The sequence below is a fragment of the Thunnus thynnus genome, chromosome 17 (assembly GCF_963924715.1).
Source record: "Thunnus thynnus chromosome 17, fThuThy2.1, whole genome shotgun sequence".
Lineage (NCBI taxonomy): Eukaryota > Metazoa > Chordata > Actinopteri > Scombriformes > Scombridae > Thunnus > Thunnus thynnus.
The window spans coordinates 7,556,904-7,578,969 of NC_089533.1; the positions used below are offsets into that span (position 1 = coordinate 7,556,904).

General features: G+C 39.5%; 1 protein-coding gene and 1 long non-coding RNA gene across 5 annotated transcripts in view; one reads left to right on the forward strand and one right to left on the reverse strand.

The window, feature by feature from the left end:
- The window catches only part of LOC137168690 (uncharacterized), a 62,677-nt gene extending 47,821 nt beyond the window's left edge, over positions 1 to 14,856 (reverse strand). The window contains exons 1-4 of one of the 4 annotated variants that reach the window (XR_010924323.1): positions 14,645 to 14,849; positions 13,251 to 13,345; positions 11,023 to 11,178; positions 7,457 to 10,297 (exon numbers count right to left, since the gene is read on the reverse strand). This is a non-coding gene — a long non-coding RNA (uncharacterized lncRNA). Of the gene's footprint in view, positions 1 to 7,456; positions 10,298 to 11,022; positions 11,179 to 13,250; positions 13,346 to 14,644 lie in introns of those variants that run through there. The other 3 variants (XR_010924321.1, XR_010924320.1, XR_010924322.1) reach the window with 3 other exon arrangements.
- An 89-nt stretch (positions 14,857 to 14,945) lies between these two features.
- tmem98 (transmembrane protein 98) lies at positions 14,946 to 22,058 on the forward strand. The gene is made up of 7 exons (XM_067571445.1): positions 14,946 to 15,074; positions 17,989 to 18,237; positions 18,999 to 19,130; positions 19,300 to 19,333; positions 19,423 to 19,538; positions 19,622 to 19,681; positions 20,173 to 22,058. The coding sequence occupies exons 2-7, from the start codon at positions 18,107 to 18,109 to the stop codon at positions 20,372 to 20,374; spliced, it is 675 nt and encodes a 224-aa protein (XP_067427546.1). The 5' UTR covers positions 14,946 to 15,074; positions 17,989 to 18,106; the 3' UTR covers positions 20,375 to 22,058.
- Positions 22,059 to 22,066: the final 8 nt, after the last annotated feature.

Genomic DNA, 22,066 nt, shown 5'->3' on the forward strand with positions numbered 1-22,066 from the left:
AGAGGTGCTATTTTATTCCACTGAGTCATGAAGATGAAAACAGTATTGTGATGATGTTAGCCAGGGGGGGCAGCCTCTCACATGTAACGTATGCACATGCAGGCAGATTCATCACTTAAACAAGCACACGCGCTGTGATATAGTATGTCAGAGCTGCAACACACAAATAAAACAAACATCCTCTGTGGTATAACTTCACGTTAGAAATGTCTATCACTCGTACATCCACACACAAACAAAGCGTGGGCTCTGGTCTGTGCTGACAAAGCCAAGAGTGGAACGGTGTTTCTGAACTCTTCCCTACTCCACGGTGGGAGTGGGCGAGGAGTAGGGGTGATGTAAGCTCAGGCAGAGGCAAGTTCTCATTTCCCTGCTTCAAAAAGCCGGCAGCTCTGTAGTGTTTTATGTCCTGGCAGCCGAGGCTTTCCCTCCGCTCTGCTGGTGAATACAACCTGACCCAGAATCCACTGCGGGGGAGCTGCGAGCTCAGACTGCAGGGATCGCCTTCTGTTCAGTCTCTGCTTTTCATGTGGAAGTGAGAGCGTTGTGGACATTTGTCTGTGGTGGTTTGCTGAGTGGGTGTAGGGTTTCAATGACTACGTTCACACGCACGCTGATATTCCACTATTACTCTCAATATGACAATATTCCCAATTGATACAGGTAAACAGCATATTCCGCTTGGATATTCCAAATTAGGTTTTTGTAGATTTTTCCAATTAAGACATGTGGGATATACTGAAATTTTTCAGGTTTTAGGAGTATTCTTTGGACGTGTATACAAGCGCACTTGGAATATGTGTCTCAATTTACTACAGTTTGCGACACACGGCCTCTTGCCTGGTTACAGTCAGCTCTGTGTGTTGACAAGACACCTACTTTTAAACATTCTTAAAGACTCAGATATCAACAGGTTTTTGGATATGTGCAAATATCGCAACGCCGACCTTTTCAAGAAGATGGCTATATGAATGAAAGAGGGAGGCTGCGTTCGCATGGTCGAACAAGTCTGCCACCAGTGGAAAACTCTATAAAAATAGAAATATGCTATTTTCATGCAAAGAAGCAAAATAGCACTTTTCCATTTTTTGATGTGATAAACGGAGTATGCACGGCTGCATGTAAATAGGAATATTAGTGGAATATTCATTTTCATTAGCCATGTAAACAGCTTAGTAGGAATATTGTGCATGTAAACATAGTCAATGTGATACTCGCTACAAGTGCAATTACAGCAGGAGTATGATTAGGCTGACAAAAGCCTTTCCTTCCCATTTTACTCTGCCTGTTTCACTCCTTTTTATTCTCTCTCTTCACATTAATATCTTTCTTCCTCACAGTTATTTACAGGCTCCCTCATTCACCCTCCTTTCCTCACTTATCATCGCTACGAGAGCTCTGTCTTGTTGACCCATTGTTCACCATTAAGTACTGACTGGACATGCCTCCAATCAGCACTAATTGAAGAACACAGCTATAACTAACAACAAGCATTAATTGACACATCGTGATGGCCCTGCTTATCAAGTCAGGGGTATTCTCCAGCACGTGACGTAATTAACTCCTCATTTGCTGCCGGTCCTCGATGGGTCGGCCGCTGCTGTTCCCAAACGCACGAGGAAACATCGATTAGGGTGAATCCCCTGTAGTAGCTCCATGATTTATGATCACAGTTAGGAGCTGCACATTCAGAAAGGACATTGAGGATCAATATTTCACATGCTCACAGTGATTACATTAAATACATTTGGGACACACGGTATAGGGACAGAGATCAACATTTAAAATGAACAGTACCGGTCACAAGTGTGGTCGTACACTTCCTCATTCAAGTGAACGGGAAGGTGTGCAAACTTTTGAGTGGTATTCTGTATCTGTAGGGACGTTCACAATGTTGTCCTTTCTAAGATGAGAGAGAGAATTTGGACTTTAGCAATGACAAAAATGAAAATACTAATGGCAAGTCAATATATTGACATATCACAGAATTGATACTATTTTATAAATTTGTCTTAAAAGTCAAACTTTGACTTAGTATCTCTTAATTCTGATTTATTTATTTATTTATTATTTATTATTTTCCTTTTTTGGTCATAATGTTGACCTAAAAAGTCAAAACTTTTGACTTAGTATCATTTCTTTCTTTTTCTCTTTTCTTGGCAGAGATGGGCTTCCATACACCAATAAGCTGTGGAAGCAACAAAAATAAAGTATAAATTGTGCTACCGCGTTATAAAAATATTGTATTAATAAAACTGTAAGAACTATCTGTATAAAAAATGTGTACATACAAACAATTAGACATAATATTTTTTGGTTTATTGTTCAATAAGCCTCATCTCAGTTTCACTTTATTCTTATTCAGGGTCATTAAGTCTGTAGCATCCCCCAGCATGCAGGGAAACACTGCAGACCTACCAGTAAGAAACCTGCTATGCAGAAACTTGCAAATGTAATAAATCATTAATGGGTGTGAAATTAGATAATAAAATAAAAGATTCATTATATAATTACAAAAAGAAAAACCCCAATAGACCATCAATTATGATTGGAATTAAATCATAAACAATGGAGTTTATGAATCTGTTTGACAGTACAGTTACATAAGAGGAACAAACACTTAAACACACAAATAAATTTAACAATATTAAACAAGAAGTTAAAAGGGGGAATCATTTTTCTATTAACATTTCCATTTTCCCTCCATTTGTTTTAATTGAACTAATCTATTATCATTTCCCCGACTCTCTTTTTGTCCAAACAGTATTAATCACCCCTGTGATGTAACGAGTTATTATCAACTGACATGGCACCGGTGGGCTGTAGATCTTACAGTGAACTGCTCTGGCAGCACTCACCGCTGTTTCTAAAATGTTGCTTCTTGGTGCCTCGTAAACACATTTGGAAAGGTGCAGGATAGAGAAAGTGCTTCTGCTCTGCAGCCTGTGAGAGCGTTTGTCACATCCAAGAGCTAATTAGAAAAGTTTTGCCACAACAAAGTTAAGATAAAGATTAAATATTAAAAAAAAAAAAAAAAAAAAAAAAGTCTTTCACTGTGATTCATTTTCACCTTTTTCAAAAGATCTTGGGATTATCTGAATGTATGAAAATTGTTTAATATAAAATAATGTTATTATGGTCTCAATACATTATTAATAATATTCCATAAAATCTCCCTACAGCTGATTTATGACCCAGAACTCACAGAGATAATTGAACAACCACAGCCTCTAAATGAAGTGTATGTATTTTACATCTGTTAAGATGAAGGATTTGTGGTGCTGCTGCTGCAGAACAAGAGCCTTGTTTTCAGCCGGTCTGAAATAAGCACACGGGGAAGGATGAGGTGCTTCACACCGGGCAATCAATAATAACCAAAGATAGGCATGTAGGTGCATGAGAATGTGCAAAATATTAGCTTCTTTTCTAACCTTGTGGGACTATGTATGTGTGTGTTTCTGAGTGCATCTCGTACAGAGTGACAGTGTGACTCATTGGGTGCTGGGTGGCCCCGTCAGGCCTCTTTTCTCGCTGCTGACTGAATGCTCTTGGTTCTGTAAACATAGACAAATGTGCCCTACAGGAACGCCTGCCGCCCTGCAGCTCCCCCATGCCTCAAACTAATGAATTTTTAAAGACAGCATCAATCAAACTGCAGGCCAGATCAATAGACCACAGAGTGGATTTCATCAGCGTTGCGGAGCAAGGTTTTGGTATACACACACACACACACACCGCTTCCACGCAGCCTTTCACTTCAACCGAGCTTCGTGGTCGGCTCGGTTGAAACCGGGGCAGTCGACCGAGAGTGGAGTGATATAATCAAGGAAGGTCTGTCCAGTAATAGAATCTGATTAAAAGGGATTAGGGGGTGTTTATGATGGCAGCGTGTCCTCTATACGCAGGACTGACTGACCCTACATGGTTGATTAGGCCATCTGATAGCAAGTCAAGATTTGAATCATTTTACAAAACACCAAGGTCACTGTGGACATTTATCCTCATCAGAAACACAGCTGACTGGAACTGTCCACCACTGACAGTTTCCCAAGAAAGTAACATGCACAAGTGAACACACACACACACACATTTGGCATTATGTGGTAATTGATGGTAGAAAGAGACAGTGGGGTGGTGGTGGTGGTGGGGGAGTTGGGAAACAAAAGCTCCAGGTCCATTTGGGTACACAATACTAACTGAGCCACCAGGACACACTCAGACACATTTTCAGTATTTTTGTTTCACACTTGACAGATGGCAGGTTGTAATTTTCATAATACAAACATTTACACAGAGACAGAAATTCATCAGTCACTTTGAGGAAAATCTCAACGGGCAGAGCTACAAAAAGCTTTTTAGCAAATTTGAATGGCAAAGAAGCAACTGTGGTCAAAACATAAATAAAAAAAAAACAAATGTCAATGACTTATTTGATTTATTTATGACATTATACTGGAAGGTCAGCAGGCTCTCTTAACTACCTTACGTACATAAATATCGAACATGGGCTTACAGCATCAAGTCGAACGTTAAATGCCATGCTAGGCTTAACTTTGATATTTTGATTGCTTTGTACAACTGGTTTTGAGTTTTTTACTTTATTTTCCACCTTATTAGCCCTTGACCTCTCATAAAGCTTTAGTCTACTTAGTTAGGAAAACTGTGGTTATTAAAACTTTCTCCTTTGCCCCCAAGAAATACTAAAACTCCAGTTTAAAGATCTCTTTTTCCCAATATTAAAAGGGTGCTGGACTAACTCTCCTTGTTGTGTTAATTCAGTCTAATTTATCCATCTGTGTGAGACGGCCATCCACTTCACCGTTCTATATGAATGTTTTCACAGTAACAGTGGATCTATCAATTTACCTGCGACAAAGATTAAAGTGTCGGCTTTCTCACATCTTCTCACTTTCCCCTAGGCTTTTGGGTTGCATGAAATTGCTCAAAGATTAGGAGCAGAATCTAAAAAGGAGGAAGCAATTTCTCAGCTCTATGATGCAGTGATAAGAAATCGAGAGGGGAGTAATCCCTAAAATCAAATTTCATTCAATTAAATTAGAAATGTTGGGAGGAATACAAAAATCGAGGCAACGTCATTAGCAATGATGGACAGAGAGAAATGCAGTTAGAAGGCGAAGAGAAATGCAAATCGAGAAGCAGAGTACACAGATGGAAGTGGAGAATATTCGCTCGTCATCTGTGTCAGTTCGCAGGTAAACTACTCTAAACATCAGCAAAGTAAAACTTCTGGAGCAAAATGTTCCGAGGAATCACAGTAATAATTCGCTAATTGGTGAAAAACTGTAGAAAGATGTTGTATCCGTTTGTTAACATGAAATAAATCCCTTCTGTCGGCGAGCCAGTATGCTCATGTGAAGTCAGGAGGAACAAAGCGCAAGGGTGGAGCACATGGACAGCTGAAAACAGCCAGAGGCAGTATCGGATGCTGAACAAAAGTTCATTTTCAGGGTGACTTCACTCTATAATTTTTCTGCCCTTAATAACATTTATGTATGATTTTCAGGACTGTGGTTATGGGAGTTCTGGCGTAGTTTAGATTTGAAACTCAAAATGTTGCCTCTGGCTTACAGAAACAGAAACACTGTGTCCCGTGATCATGTTGAAGAGAATCCCATGAAGCCTACAATCAAGCGCTATTTTAAAGAAACCTACTCTGACAAGGAAATTATCTGGTGCGCAAGTTGTATAAATATGAAGTGGGGTTTTTTTTTTAACTGGTTATGTTGAGGCGCAGCAGGCTCTGTCTCAGGCAAGTGAACAGAGCGTAAAGCCTGAATTTATGTGGGGAGACACAAGTCGAACATAAAGAGTCATCAACACCTTCACTGCTCACATTATCAGCTAATACAATGAGGAAAAGTTAAATGTCTTTTAGTAATACACACTTTTATATCTTCACACCTGGGTTATTGTGACGCTCTGTTTACCTGCCTTAATGCTCGTGCTTTAGCTCATCTTCAGACTGTGCAGAACTCGGCAGCCACCGGTTACCAATTTCTTGCAGAATCCATTTTGAAATCCTACTCATGACTTACAAAAGCCTTACATGGCCAGGTACCTGAGGACATCAGTGAACTTTTAATCTCCTTACTGTCCAAGAAGGCCTCTTAGATCTGCTTGGTGCCTGTTAGCTGTTCCTGGGTCCAGGTTAAGGTCAAAAGGTTATCAAACTTTTGCTGTACTGGCTCCTCAGCTTTAGAATAGTCTTCTAGTTAGTATTCAGTCTGCCGACACCGTCTCAGTTTTTAAACCCCGTCTTATCACATATTTTTATAGACTCGACTTCTTGTCTGACAACTAAACTTATTTGTTTGCATAATACGGCTCTGTTGTGTTTTATCTTTATATTTCTAAATGTCTTTTATGCTATAGTCTTTTTTTTTGTGTAACAGTATTTTGCTGTTGTTTTTATGCTGTGATTGTCTTTTACACTGTCTCTCTGGAAAGCACTTTGTACTTTATTATCATTATTTAATTTACTTTTCAGGAGATACCGGGTGCCACATTTGAGCACATTATGGCTTTTCTTGGGTTAGTGACAGATGACTTATAAAACATTTAGAAGAAATGAGATTGACTTCTTACACTGACGTAAAGCAAAGTTTATTTTAGTATTTTTATCCATGTGGCTGCATTGATGGCGACGGTGCATAATGGAGCAGTGTGTGATGATCTTTACAGCTTAATGAGGGATTGAACATGAGCATGCCACTGAAATTTATTCAAAGTATAAATCCAATACATATAATGAGGTAACTGCACTCCCCTCTGATCAGAGGGCAAGCTTTTTAGATCTCAATCTAACAAACAAAACAAGTCAATTTAAAGAAAAGACACAGGTACAACAGTAGCAAAAGGCGTCAGAATACTCCTACAGAAGTGCTTGTCTGATGGTGTGAAACCCCCTCCTCCCACAGCTTTCCAATGTCAACTGGAAAGGTGCCATCCAGTCCTTCCAGTGCCTTTCCATCCAAACTTCACTCCCACTTCACTTGGCTTGAAATTCTTTCCTAAGCTCGCTATTTTTGTTTCTTTACATATTTACTTCCACGTGTACAATTAAGTACAACACTATGAATGCCTTCCAAGAAAGACTGTCCAAACGTGTGCGCCGTTATCCCCATATTTAAGCAATTATCATGACATATGACGGCCGAGTTTTCACCTTGACGACAACTGTGGCCGCTCAGAACAGCTATAAACACTTTTGCCTTCCAACGTGGTTGGACGACAATATGAACTAGTTGTTTCCAAGACTGAATACTTACAGTATTGTTTTAAATAACATTACTGATTTGGTCAGTTTCACATCATAACAAAAGAACCATAGATGCTTGGAAGTGACATGTAGAGGAGGTCTACTCAAACTAACCAAATTAGAGAGAAATAGCTATCTAGATAGCAAAAAAAGAGATTAATGTGATGGATACTTTCAGCAAACCTGATGCAGATAGATTGGAAATTATGTTTATTCAAATCAAATTTAACAAACTGGAAAAAAGGAAAGAAATCCAAACTATGCAGAAAGTTACTGGTGTATTAAAACTATGTACATGTGGATTTTCCACTCTCAAATGTTTGTACATAGTTGAATTCTTATGATTTGATCAAAATGTGGGCAAATATAATCACATTATCACTAAACTGTAACCATATAAAGAGATGACAAACCAATTACTTTGTATTATAAGCATGTTTGAGATTTTTCTAAAGATCAGATGATTGTATTTCTAAAAAGAACTATACACATAACCCACACCTCCTAGCACTCATACTAGGATGCTGCTCTAGCCTACACCATTCTGTAATCTCCAGCAAAAGCAACAAAAGAAAAACATTTTCTGTTTTTCCTCTGTTTGCCTGCCAAGAAAAGGATTTCAGCAGCCCTGAAGAGACTAGGACGGCAAAAAATAAAGAAGCAGAGCTGTTTGGCTAAAAGCCTGCTGGATTCTCTGATTCTCAAGGACATTTCTATGTCCTATACTCCGCTGAGTCCTCCACCCTTTATCTGAGCCCACCCCGCCCAGCTCCATTGTATCACTCTCAGTCTCAGAGAGCTTCCCGCAATTCCAGCTCAACTGCTTATAGAATAGGAAGCCATGTAAGCCTTTGGAGCTGCAGGGATTGGAGATCCCTGGAGTAAAGCTGGGAACATTCAGAAAAACTCTCTAGTTTTGCTTTTGGACTTTTTTTGCTGAGCCCCATTCTGAAAGTCGAGAGATTTTTAAGTCGCTCTTCACAGAAAATGGGCTTTTTGAAAAGTTGAGAACCATACGAGGAGCGCAGGTCTTATAAAACAGGGTCATTAAAAGGAAACTATATTGTAAGTGGCACTAAGAACAGGAACTATTCTGTATGCACAAAGGTTTCAGAAAGTGTATTCAAAGGCTGATCTATTCAGAAACATAATGAAATATGCCAGTGATTCAATGCTGCCGGTTTACATCATAAACTCAAATATACCTAAAGATATAATACAATACAATTCTGTGTGCTGTATTGTTGCCACATGCAGGGAAACTTACAATGAACAGACCATTTAATCTATTCATGTTCTCCACATATGAGGCCTTTTCAACCACGGCCGTCAGATACATGCTGTGGGTGTTATAACAGAGACTTCAGTGACGTCATCGCCTCCCTTATCCTCTTCATCCAGGTAAAGCTTTGCAATGTATTGTTTTGTCAAGGTAACACAAGATTCAAAAGTTTGTCAATGGATGGTTTCTATTTGTTCTCACACTCTCACACTGATCTTTTTGCTTCTGGTCTGAACTTTTCAGTCTTCTAGTGCCAAATAATTTTGGGGTATGGCCAGACTAAATGTGGCAAGTTAGGCAGAACCGCTGCCTCTAATTAATTTTCAGAAACTGCAAATCTCTTGACAACATAACAGGATCATAGATCCCTTGGTGGCCCCGGAGCTACCAATTAAAAGGAAATTGTGAATTCCCTATGGGTTCCTTTGTTGATTTTTGTTATAATTTATCTATTTAAAAGACATAAACCCTTATTGTCTTATATCGTAATATCTGAAAATGTCAACTTGGAGGCAATTTCAAGCACCAGTTGTGCTTTAACAAATTTTGGGATTATAAAAAGTAAACTTTGGGAGCACTGGGACAAATTTGGGGATTAGGCAGCACTGTAGCAAAGTTTTAGGGGCATTATACCAAATTCAGAGATTATGTTAATGTCCCAAAAAGGATTGGGCCAGCCCATTATTTTATGTAGCTTATTATACCATGAAAAGTTGTCTAAATTGTTCAGTTTCTATCCATTTCTGACACTTATCTGGATTTGGTGGCAGCAGCGTGAGGTAGAGCATAAATTTCCCTCCCACTCACTTCCTGCAGCTCCTCCGGGAGGGATTCTGAAGTGCCCTCTAGGCCAGATGGGATATGTAATCCCTCAGGAATTTACAGTTTGGCCCCATGGTCTCCTACATCCACAGGGAGATGTCAAAATAGCATTCTGATTAGATAACCAAACCACCTTAAGTGACTCCTTTGTGGTTCTGGTTAAAGCTTCTCATCATCTCCCTTCAGGTGAGCCCACCTAAAAGGAAATTGAATTTGGCATCCATGATCTCATTTTGTCAGGCACTACCCAGAGCTCATAACAATGGCTGAGGTTTAGGTCCTGGGTCCCCAGACTGGATCCAGTCTCATACAAATTGACTTGCATGAGAAACTAAACTTGACTGACTGTAAAGTTGGACTAACTTTACAGCGTCACAACACTCATAACCAGCTGCAAATAAACCTCGTTCCTCTTTGTACTGACAACGGGTGGACTGAAAACCTCATACCACCTGACCTGTAACATTTATTTGATTACTAATAACACAACAACATGTTTGTTTCTATCCATGCGAACTCATTCAAGCTGAATGCAGCTGCACAAAATCGATGTATGGCAAACTTCAAGGTGTAAAAGTGCACATGTAGAACAAAGCGAGCAGGAGGATGTTTGATATGCACACGGTGAAAATCAATCTCGTGTAACAAACCACAAACCAACACTCTCAGACCACTTCAGGTTGTGGTGATGGTGGTTGTGTCGGAGTTTAAGTCTAAAACAAACCAAACCTCTGATGCACAAAATAAAGACCACTTTCCATTAATAGGGGTTTGTTCTTTTATCTTACCTTTCGCCTTGGATCACATCTTTTAGATTAAAGCCTCTTTACCAAATATTTCTGAGTTGTCTCTGTGCTTCTCCTGCATGTCTGATATAGATGGTGTTGTCATGGTTTGCCTCCAGCTTCAAAGTGCTGATAAAAACAGAGAAAACAAAAACATCTTTTTTTTTTTTTTTTTTTTTTTTTTTTAAATCTGGGAAGCATTACCACCCCCGCAAAAACACATAAAATGGACAAAGAAAATACAATAGGGGGAATATGGACTTCAAGAACAATCTCCCTGCAGACTGGCTGGTAATATTTTCCAGTATATTGTTGCAACAATAATCTCCATCTTTATTTTCAAGCAAACATATTTTCACTATATTCCAGTCTCGGCTATCATAAAGCAAAGCTTTAACTCATGTGTGAAAATATGAGGGAGAGAATAAAGCTAACCAAGGCAAAGAAAAAAAACTTGATTACTGAAGGGTGAAAACATTACTTTTATATATAGCTGTTTATGAAGGCACTGAATTTAATCAAAAACCTAGTCATAAAAATGATGTGAAATAACAGAGCAAGAAATTGCCAAAGTTGATTGATTTTCCGCCTTAACGGCCACACCTGCCAGAGAGGCTGAGGGGGGGGGGTATATTTGTATAGCCTGCCACTCTGTCAACAACAGGCATCAAACACAAAGACTGTTGTCAAGCATTGACAGTGAAGAATGTTTCCCACTGTTTCTGATTAAGAGACAGCAAGCAATAGATAAATCATCAGAGTGCTGCTCTAGATCCTCAGCTTCTCAGAGGCCACCCTCAGCCATCTGTTGACGGAAGACTCCCCCCCCCCCCTTTTTTTTCCCAGATACACACATTTAATGCTCCTCCCTGTTGTTGCCTGCAGAGCTGCACAGGGCCACAGATGTCATGATAGGCCACGGGGACTGTAAACAACCCATGTCCTCGCTCCCCATCGATCAGTCAAAGGCAGACAGTCTAAGCACCTGTGATGAGCCTCTATTCTGATGACTGTAAGAAAAAAAAAAACAGCATAAAACCCTGAGTAATGTCAATTTGTGTTTAGGGTTTAAGAACAAAAATCAAAGACAGGCAGTCTCTCTCCTCAGTCATTAATCCATCCATGCTGAGAGAAGCATGCCTGAGTTGGTATAATGAGAAATAAAACACCAAGAGGAGTTGCAAGGAAATCATGCGTCATTTACTACCTCTTGTCGACTGCGGGGCTCAGCAGCTGGCACAACAGTTTGTCTATCGCAGGTTGAGGAGGAAACAACAGGTGGCAATTTCTGTTACGATACAATCCATTGACTCTGATCATTGACGGCAGGGGAAACCTGCATACACACTAATGGCAGAGTGATGGCTGCTTCTGTAAACATTAAAAGTATATATATATATATATATATATATATATCCTCCTCCTGGAGTAATATCAGAGATTCAAGACGTAAAGACAAAAAACTCCAGCTGTTTCCTAACCAGAGGACAGACAACACTGCATCTTCCTCATTTGCAAATAAAGGTTGGTTGAAACATCACAGGTAACTTACAAATAAATCTAAAAAAAACAAAACCTTCTGCACAAATTTCATGCCCAAAAAAGCTTTTGTTGGAATTTGTGAAAAGTCAGATTAGTTGCAAAACTTAGTTGCTTAAATTGATTTATTAAATTTTATCGTTCAAATGATAGATGATAAATATTCCTGATAATTACAGTTCCTCGATGATGGAGGATAATGCCGAGAGCAAGTGACAAAAAAAAAAAGATAAAAATTGTTTTAATTTTCAATTATGTGTCTCTGATGATGTAACACCAGATGCTTCATTATTTCTTCTTTAATGACAGCTTTGGGGGTAAATATGCCAACAAACAGTAGTAGTAGGATTTCACTTCTTCTTCTCGTTTTTCACTCGAAATGGAAACTTCTCAAATGCATCCGTAAAAGTCCGATCCGATCCATCTGATCCGAAATATGCGAGTGGACAACGTGAGCAACACGTGGAACAACCTTAAGAAAAAAGGCTACAGAACAGACAGTCATTTGTGGGCATGCGGGAACAATCTGACGTCATCACATGGAGGAAGTAAAGGTAACAAATGGAGCGTTCAGATGAGATTGAAGCCCTGGTCTTTGACTTGCAGGGAGCATTTTTACAAACGTTCACCTCAAGTTTTGGAACTTTGACCATGTTTACAGTGTTTAACCATGTTTTACCATCCTTATACTGTAAAGTCAAGGAATACTACAGCACCCATCTTTTTTTAAATAAACAGTGTACTCTGGATAAAGTAAAGGCATTCCTTTAAGACCCCTGCATCCAGACGGCCACCTCGGCCGCATCCAGGACGGTTAATAGTTCAATTACCGTTTGGCAGGTACACTCTCAGGAGGAATCGACTGTTACCGGCTGATTAGCTCCGCCGCTGTTCAATACAGCTACTGGGTAACACCCGCCTGCTTGTTAACCCGGCGCCACTGTGAAGCTCGCTGGCCAGTGATGAACAATAAGACCTACATGGCTGAGCAGAGACCAGTAGAGGGGATGCTGGAGCACTCGTCTTACACAATGAGAAAGATAACTAAATATCCTCAAGCAAGGTGGATGAATGTTTGTGTTTGTCTGCAGAGAGGATTTATTTTTACGGTGGTGCCCCTGCTGTAAACTTTATTCCTTTTTTTTTTTTAATCCAAACTGATGTTAAATAAATATATATTTTATGAGCTGAGAGTCGGGGCCCGGTCTGCTCTCTCAGTCTGAGATCCATTCTTGTACTGAAAGAGACTTCAAAAGATGTGCGCCCGTACCAGAACGCATCACAGAGACACACCTAATGATGCATCGCGGTGATTGACAGGATTGCTCAAACATTAACTAGCTTTTGCAGGCTCTGCGCTGATGCACTTTGCTTTTATGCTGCATTCTGGATTCAGTTGAAGAGGGTATAATTATCTCTGCTGGTGGTACGGAGCTGCTCCAGTAAAGTGGAACATGCACGGAAACTGGGTGTTAATGCGGGGGAATATGAGTTATGTCGAACGAGCTAACAGAGAGTATACAGAGTTAAACGATGGTCGTACCTTTATAGTGTTGCATGCTGTTAGTTCCTTTGCATGTTTGTGGTGGGAAGCAGACCTCAGCACCTCATCCATCTGTTTACTGATAGCTCAAAGCTCTGCAAACATGAAGGAACATTATATTATCATGAGACTGATAGGACTTATTGGATCACCATTTGTATGCCAGACAAACAGCATTTACATTTTTTCACATTTATCTCTTTCTAATGACTGTGAAGTGATTTCTGTCATTGTAGATGAAAACAACCAATATGATTTTATATCTATATGAGGAATAGTCACAGTAGCTGACGAAACAAGCTCACCTCAAGGTCTATTTAGTAGCTTTTCAAACATGTCATTATCAGAGTTTTTCTCCTAGACCTTGCTACTTTCTCTCAGACACTGCAACTCTTTATTATTTCATTTATTGTTCTGGGTTTTTTTTTTTGTTTTTTTTTTAAACTTGACCGAATAAAGTCTGTTGAATCATAAATCATTCATGGAATTATAGATGTTTTTTTTTTTAGCAGTTTAAAAGGACTGATTGTCAATGTTAGCTCTCAGCGTTTACTCTTTACCTTGAAAACGGCAACAACAATCTCACAATCTCCAGTAAGTAGCTGTACTGGAGCTTTCAACAATATCCTCGTCATTGATCAATTAAATGATTGAGCTTCAGAACACCTACTAAAAGGACCTTGTGTCAACTTCTGTTTCCAAGTTTGATATCTATGAAACTATGAGAAATCCTTAAAGTGAAATAAAAAATTTGACCATTTGAGAAATTTTCAGGAAACAATTTCAACTGATCAAACTCCATCTGCCGATGAAGATCATAAGATATGATTGAAAGCTCTGCAACAGCTTCTAATTGGTCCTTGACATGATTTTGTTATGTCAACTGCTGTTTCCAAAGTCAAAAATGAACTTTGAATCGTACTATTAGCATAAATTAGTTAACTCTTACTATTCATGGTGATTTTGACAACAAACTGTGTGGTTGACTAACTTCATAGCAGAGAAAGCACAGGTGTAACTAATTACATTAAAGATGGCTGCATTCAATTTAGGCTTTCTACCTCCAGGGCCCTACTATAGTGCATGTTTGCTTACTGGAACACTTAAATGTAATGGGACCATCGTTAATTAATCCTATTAGCCTAGCTACACCTGTGCTTTTCCTGTCATGACAAGTCAAAATGTCTTCCCTGGCTAACACAGCTAAGAGTTTATGAACAGGTCAATTTATTTGTTGAGCACATCTAAAACTAACACTAAAGTGCTTTATAGAGAAATAAAAAGTACAACAAGGTTATTCAATTTAAAACAAATCACGTGGCATGTAGCAGCAGACTACACCTACAACTCCAGAGCACCACAGAAACACTTAAAATAGTCACATTTGGCCTCACCTTTTCTCAAATGTGACTTCAACGCCGCCATATCAACTGTTGGCAGGTCTCAATGTGTATTAATAACTGGTTAGGGCACGCCACCTAGCGTTTAAAGTCCCTACTTGTGTTTCATATTAGCAGTACTGTAGCTTTTCCTCATTAAAAACAGGGCAGAGAGGGGTTTTACGCACACCGCTCCAACAGCCCCTCTCATAACAGGCGCGTGGCCGAATCTGTCCACGCGCAGATATAGCTGCAGCTGGGCGCGCGCGCGCTCGCGCTGCAAAGTTTAAAGAGAAAAAGTTTGCTCATCAGTCATTCACCGCCAGCTCCGGCGCGTTCACGCACCAGGTTTGGAGATGTCGGTGCCGTCTCCGCGCTCCTGGTGGCGGAGGGGAAAGTATTTTGTCTTCTAAAAGGAATCGAACTAAAAGCACAAAATGTTTGGGTGAGTAACTATATAAAAGAGTGTTTGTTTGGTCCATTAAAGGTAGGAATGTTGTAGTTTAACATTAGAAATGTTTACCAGGCTTTGGTATACCGGATGTATTTTATGACTATGATGTGTCTGTCTGTATTTGTGAAAAACGAAGAAATCGGAAAAAACTTTGCTTTTATGTGTGCATGTGGGTTGCTGTGAGCGCGCGCCTGTGTGTGTTTCTATGTATCTATTTATCTATCAAATAAGGAAAAATACTGAATATGGTGAAATATTATTTAACTATACAAGTTTGATGTGTTGTATGTTTTGTTTATCTCCGCCACATTGTTATACAGGCATAACAGGCCTGACTTAAATTGAGTCTCAGACTCCCCTTTTGATGAGTTTTTGGGTGAGACACCCAGCAGAGATACAGTGTACAGGTGTTTTGTAAATGCAAAGCACACACACCAACAAAAGGAATGATTTTAGTGGTATTTTTATTGTTTTTTAATGTCTTGTTGTGGTTAATCCTCTCAGAAACTGTTGCGTATGTTATTTGCAGTGGTGGAAAAAGTAATCAGATCCTTTACTTACTGTACTTAAAAGTAGTAATACCACAGTATAGTTCAAGTACAAGTCCTGCACTTACTTAAGTACAGAAGTATTATCAGCAAAACTTATGTAAAGTATCAAAAGTAAAGGTATTTGTTATGCAGAATGGTTTGTTTCATAATGTTATTATATATTATGTTAAGGGACTGTCATTGCAGATGCATGTACTTTATATACTGTTGCTTAGTCTTGTCTGGAGCAATGGATCATATCTTGGAAGCAGATTGTGTATTTTTATATAAAATCTGATTCTGATGTAAGTAATGATGTAACTATATCTGTAAATATAGCGGAGCAAAAAATGCAACATTTCCCTCTGAAATGTAGGGCCGAAATACTTAAGTAAAGTACAAGTATGTCCGAATTATACTTTTGTAAATACACTTAGTTACTTACCACAACTGGTTATGTGTGTATGTGTACCCGTTGGTTCTGAATTTGCAGTAAAATCATTTTGGTTAGGCTTTAGGGGAAAAGTTAATGCTCCATAGAAGCAATTTGCATTTATTTTTCCAAACAATTTCCTTAAATTGGGTTTGAACGCAAAGAGCAAACCTGTTTAGAAATCTGTGGTGTTCCTCCTAATCACACAGATCGCACTATAAGACACACTGAGGAATATGGAGATATATTTTTAATTGAATTGAATGATAATCTGTACCCTAAAGTACTTCAAATCACCCCGTTTACCTTTTATATGTGTTTCCTTTTAGCAGTGGTATTTTAAGATTTCAAGATACCACTGGCCTGTGAAAAGAAAAAATGAGTCAGAAAAGCTCTCAGGCAGGAGAAAGACGGGAGAAAGCTCTGTATGATACGGCTAGTGTAACACAAATTAATCAGATTAAAGAATTACAGCATTCCATGGCAGAATCTCACACAATCATCCGGGCAAAAATGCAGGTTTACAATGTTGTAATGCTGAAAGTTCAGCTTCCCTGTGGAAATCTGTGCTTCTAACAGCGGACAAAACCGTATCTCTGCTTTTAAAAAAATGTGATGCCTAATTATAAATCAATTAAACACTATCCAGGGAGCTGCCTTGTTCTTAATGACAGCCTCCCTTTAGAGAGTTTACACTCACTCACACATGAGCACTCAGGTGTGGGACAGGACGGGTTAATGAGTGACTAAACTGGGCAGAGGGCAGGTATACTTTACACTTCCAGAGAGACGCTAAATGTCGGAACATGTCACCTAAAATAAACCTGCAGACAATCCAAAAATACTTCCGCCAGGACTGAAAACATCAGATGGTAAGAGGTCAAAGTTTATGAGAGTTTTGTCGTCAAGTTTTGTGGGTTTAGCTTGTCTTTGTTGTTAAAAACCAGATATCTCCACACAATGTGTGACAGTAAGTTGTTGACTTTGTGGCTGCTGATTAAAGTTGAATAGAATTCATATAATATCAGCTGTGGTTTGTAGTTTTCCTGATTGATGTGCCTTTTTGTACCCCACTTTACTTGAGGGGGCACAGAAAAGGGTAATTAACTGTTAGATAATGATGAAGTAATGAGGGACTACTTAGTAACTGATCAGTGTTATGTATCACTTTTCTCGGGGTGCACAAAAACAGTAACTAATGTTTAATTAATAATGAGTCGTTACTAGCAGCTGCTTCAGAGATAATCAGCAGCGACTCATGAAGAAAGTGGTCAGTATGATCGATTGACACATATTCATGAACTAATCATTACCTAATAATTCATTAATACAGGATCTCACAGTCTGTTCTCATCAGTATCTACTAGATAGTCTTCCTTTAGGAATTATTGGGGAAGTACATGTTAACGATTCATCAATTATCAGGTCATTCCTCATCTGTTCCTCACTCGTTTCTCAATTAACTAATCATTAACTTATTATTTGCCTCTCTATTAAATTTGATTTGGAGTTATTCAAGAACTGCCGGCTAACTAATGGTTTACTAGCAGTAAGTTTCCTCATTCATTCATCATTTGTTGCCTGCTAACTGATCAAAACTTTGTGTACCTTTATTATAAAGTGTTACCGGTCTCTGTTTACCAGACACATTGTTCTCATTACACTGTATAAAGTGCAAACAAAGGGCAACCACACTTCAGCTTTGTATGTACTCAGATAAAGGTCAGTTTTATGTGTGCATTGAAGGTGCGCCACTTTTAGAAACAGAGAAAAACGCTGCTGATTGTATTCTTTACTCTGTGGATTCAGATGTGCATAGTGTTTCAACAGAAATGGAAATTTCTTACATAGATATCCTCAAGTATGGAGATAATGTCATTCTTCTCCGGTTTGATGTTACACCCAATCAGACTGAAACCACCAATTATTCTCCTCTCAACAGATGAGCGCCCATCCGTAATCGAGCTCGGACAATCAGCCGACCCTGATTGGACTCTTTTTTTTTTTTTTCTCCTCTCGACGAGTTGCTGCCTGTAGCCGCTGTGGGAGCAGGAGTCGCCATGGAGACAGTGGTGATCGTGGCCATTGGGGTGTTGGCCACCATTTTCCTGGCCTCCTTCATTGCCCTGGTGGTGGTGTGCAGACACCGCTACTGCCACCCACACGACCTGCTGCACCACTTTGACTCCAAGTCAGTGAAACAATACAAAACCTCTAAATCTGTAACAGACAGGAGTTTTCATTTCTGTGTTTCCTTCAGAGTCTTAAAACTTTCTGTATCATGTGGCCGACTATTCTGTCCACTGCCTTTTCATACTACTGATTCACAACTTTTGATTAGTTACCGTTTGGGGAAAAAAATGACAATAATAACATTGGCTCATGGGATCCTAAAGCCTTTCCAACAATGTATTTATTCATGAAAAGGAGATATTACAAAGAAAATATTTCAAATAAGAACGCTAGAAGCAAACAAAGAAGTGAATTATAAAAGGAAATTAGGTCATCACAAGTCATTTACATCAATTAATATGCATCCATAAGTTTGGGATTCAGTTTCCTCTTCAGGCCTTACTAAAAATAGGAATATAATATAAATCCAGTAGAAAATAATCCATTAAACACTCAAACAATTCAATATAACATCTACCAGATTAAATAAGAGGTAAAAAGTTCTTGTTTTAACTTACATACTGTAGGTTGTCTCTTTTCTCACCTCTGGTTTGGAGAGAAAAGGTTTTATAATTTAATGAGAGTCTGTGAATGGAGTTTGATGTTGTGGCAACTTGTGATTTAAAACCATATATTCACAGATTTTTGTTTTCAAGCATTTTTTTGAATTGTTCTCATTAAATTCAATCCAGGCACAGAAAATTAATATTAAATCAATATAAGTTATTCGTCATCAGAATCCAGCTTACCTTCCTCTGCTGTTCCTGTCCTGTCCCTCAGACCCACAGTCGATCTGATCGGAGCCATGGAGACCCAGAGCGAGCCGTCGGAGCTGGAGCTGGACGACGTGGTCATCACCAACCCTCACATCGAGGCCATCTTAGAGAACGAAGACTGGATAGAAGACGCCTCGTACGTCTTAGCAGTAGCACTTGTTGGCATGACATAAACTGCAAATACTGCCCGGCAGAATTTTAGTGATACCGTAAAGAGATTTTGGAGTTTTTAGTTAATGTCACTGCTGTAAATGTTTATGTTTTATCAGTGTCAAAACTAATTCTGTGTTTTATTTCTCCAACAGTGGTTTGGTTTCTCACTGCATCTCTATCCTAAAGGTAACTGAAGTGTACTTGCTCCTTTAGTCCATTTTTTATAAGTATATTCAGTGATTTACTGATACTAACACAGTTAATCCCACACTCAGATCTGCCACACTTTGACTGAAAAGTTGGTCGCCATGACAATGGGCTCAGGGGCAAAGGTCAAAGCCCCAGCCAGCCTGAGTGACATCATCACTGTAGCCAAACGCATCAGCCCGAGGTAACGTGCACGATTCACCACAACTTCATATAACTGATTCAGGCAAACCCGCCTCCTCACATCCTCATTGACCTGTCTCGCAGGGTGGACGACGTGGTCAGATCCATGTACCCGCCTCTGGATCCAATTCTGCTCGATGCCAGGTAATCGCATCCCTTTCTCCATTACTTAAATGGGCCTTTTGCATGACTGCGAAAGCTTAATGCAAAGACCTACCGCTCTGCCGATTGATTTGGCGTCTGAAGAAGCTGGAGAGGAGCGACCACATGACTTTGATTTATCCATAATTTAATAACCTTTGAGATTTACAGACATATGATAGGGACCGTTATGCACATTCTCAAGTGTCACAGGAAATTGATGCTTCCAGGAAAACTCTCAGAAAGCTCAAAAATTGGTGTTTTTCATCATTTAATCAAATTGAATTTAAAGTTTATGCAATTCGTCATGTGTTGTGTTACTTTCGTGCTCTTTCTGTACCCGTTGTATGCTGTCACCAGTGTGTTGTTGCTTACTTTAGAAAAAAGTGTTTTTGGAAATAAGTGCTTTTTCACTTTTTCATCCAGCAGCAGCAGCAGCAGCAGCAAGAAAGCTAGTTTAAATTAAACCCATTTGTTATATTCTTCTCCCTCAGGGCCACTGCTCTCCTCCTTTCAGTCAGCCACCTGGTGCTGGTCACCCGCAACGCCTGTCACATGTCCGGCAGTATGGACTGGATCGACCAGTCGCTCCACGCGGCCGAAGATCACATGGTGGTTTTGCGTGAGGCGGCGCTGGCCTCTGAACCGGACCGAAGCATACCTGGAGCCGACGTACAGAGAGAGCAAGCCATTTAGGGCAGACACAGACTCAGACACAAACAAACAGCAGCAGCAGGGTGTGAAAATGTGTCCATATTATCATTGAGCTGCTTCTTTTCAAAGTTCTGTATTCAATTGATACGTTCTGCAAGTCACGCACGCTTCCCAAACTCATCATCCAGTCACTTCCGAGCTGTAAATGGATGTGTTGATGGATGCGGGGACTCAATTTCTCATTTTCACATCGCACATCGAGAAAAGGCCACGTAATTTAATCTTGTCTGATTACAAAAAGTCTGTGCATTCACTAGCTGTATAGTAATAACTGCAAAGTAGATGTCACACACTCAGATCCAGGTGGCTTTACCCATACAGATTTTTTTTTTTTTTTTTTTTTAGAGTTGGTCTGTTTAAGGTGTAAGCTGCCTGCGAGCGAAAAGGTCTTTGGAAATTTCTTCCCGAGTGCACCATCACCCAGCGGTGGGCCTAAATCCAATCTCACCGGCACTGCACAGTCACATGGAGGCTTAGTCAGCTAATCCATTCTGAGGAAAATAACACCCAGTTAGCCAGCGAGTCCAAAGGGGCTCCAACTCAGTGGACCAATGGAAGACTAACCTGACTTATTTACAATTTGTGGGGGGTCAGCATGACTTGGGGTTGTTTAAAAGCCTCCTTCGGTTACTCTTACACTGTTAGAAATCACCTGTGTGTGAGGTGTTTAGTGCAGCTCAAGAGAGCAACAGCTGTAGTTTTAGCGCATCAGCAGTAAAGTTAACATCCAGTTGAGTACTGCCTTTTTTTTTCTCATTTATGCATTATGTTATGATTGACTGAGGCTGTTATCAATGGTATCTCTTCCTCTTAAAAGCTTGTTTTTCCCCCTGTGAGACTTGTTGAGTCAAGAAAGAGACGCTTGTGCTTTAATTCTGACACCAAAAGGTTTAGAAAAAAAGAAAATTTTCCTAAGAAATTCAACTGTAGCTGCTGTTTCTATCTACATGATGCCAGGAATATGAAAAATACACCAATATCAAAGTAGACCAAGACATTTTAAGTACATCACCATTAGCTGTTAAGAATATTCGTGTTACACAGTTGATTTCCTGTCAGAGAGTCACTATTTGAGAGTACATTATGTCTTTGTATATTGGCGTGTCAGGAGGATGTTTTGAACAGTGTGTTGGTTGAGGTGAAGCAGAATTAGCGTGTTGTTTTGGGCCAGAGGGATGTTATTGGAGCATGTCTACCTGCTCCCCCATGCATAGCTAATAGTAAACCTCCAAGGAGTCCTAATAAGGCATTAACCACAGTCAGAGTGAACACATGGGCTCCAGCTACATTGACCATGGCACACAAGGCTGGCAGACAAATAAACACATCATAACATCATATGACACACGACTGTAAAATACACAGCATAGATTTTTGCCGTCAAACACGCTTGTTTTAAGATTTTGGCAAAGCAGCAGTTTTTCTTTTTCTGTCAAAGTTTAAAGATGTTTCGATGGAAATATATCGATCGAGGAGGAAACATTTAGAAAGTGGTTAGCCTTTTATTTTTTTTTTCTTGTTTACATTGTTTATTAGAATTGATCTCTTTTTTTTTGTAAGCACTCTTATGTTCTCATCCCTTATCCCACAGTTTGTTACTGACGTTCTTCCTTTTTTTCCCACACACCTTTTCTTTATATCTTTCACTGATTTGTACAGAGAAAATGTTTCATA

Excerpts from the sequence above, each read along its gene's own strand:
- tmem98 (XM_067571445.1), top strand. The coding sequence starts at position 18,107 with ATGGAGACAGTGGTGATCGTGGCCATTGGGGTGTTGGCCACCATTTTC. Across the intron at positions 19,131-19,299 it reads GACTGGATAGAAGACGCCTC|TGGTTTGGTTTCTCACTGCA; the intron begins GTACGTCTTAGC and ends TTTCTCCAACAG. Across the intron at positions 19,334-19,422 it reads ACTGCATCTCTATCCTAAAG|ATCTGCCACACTTTGACTGA; the intron begins GTAACTGAAGTG and ends TCCCACACTCAG.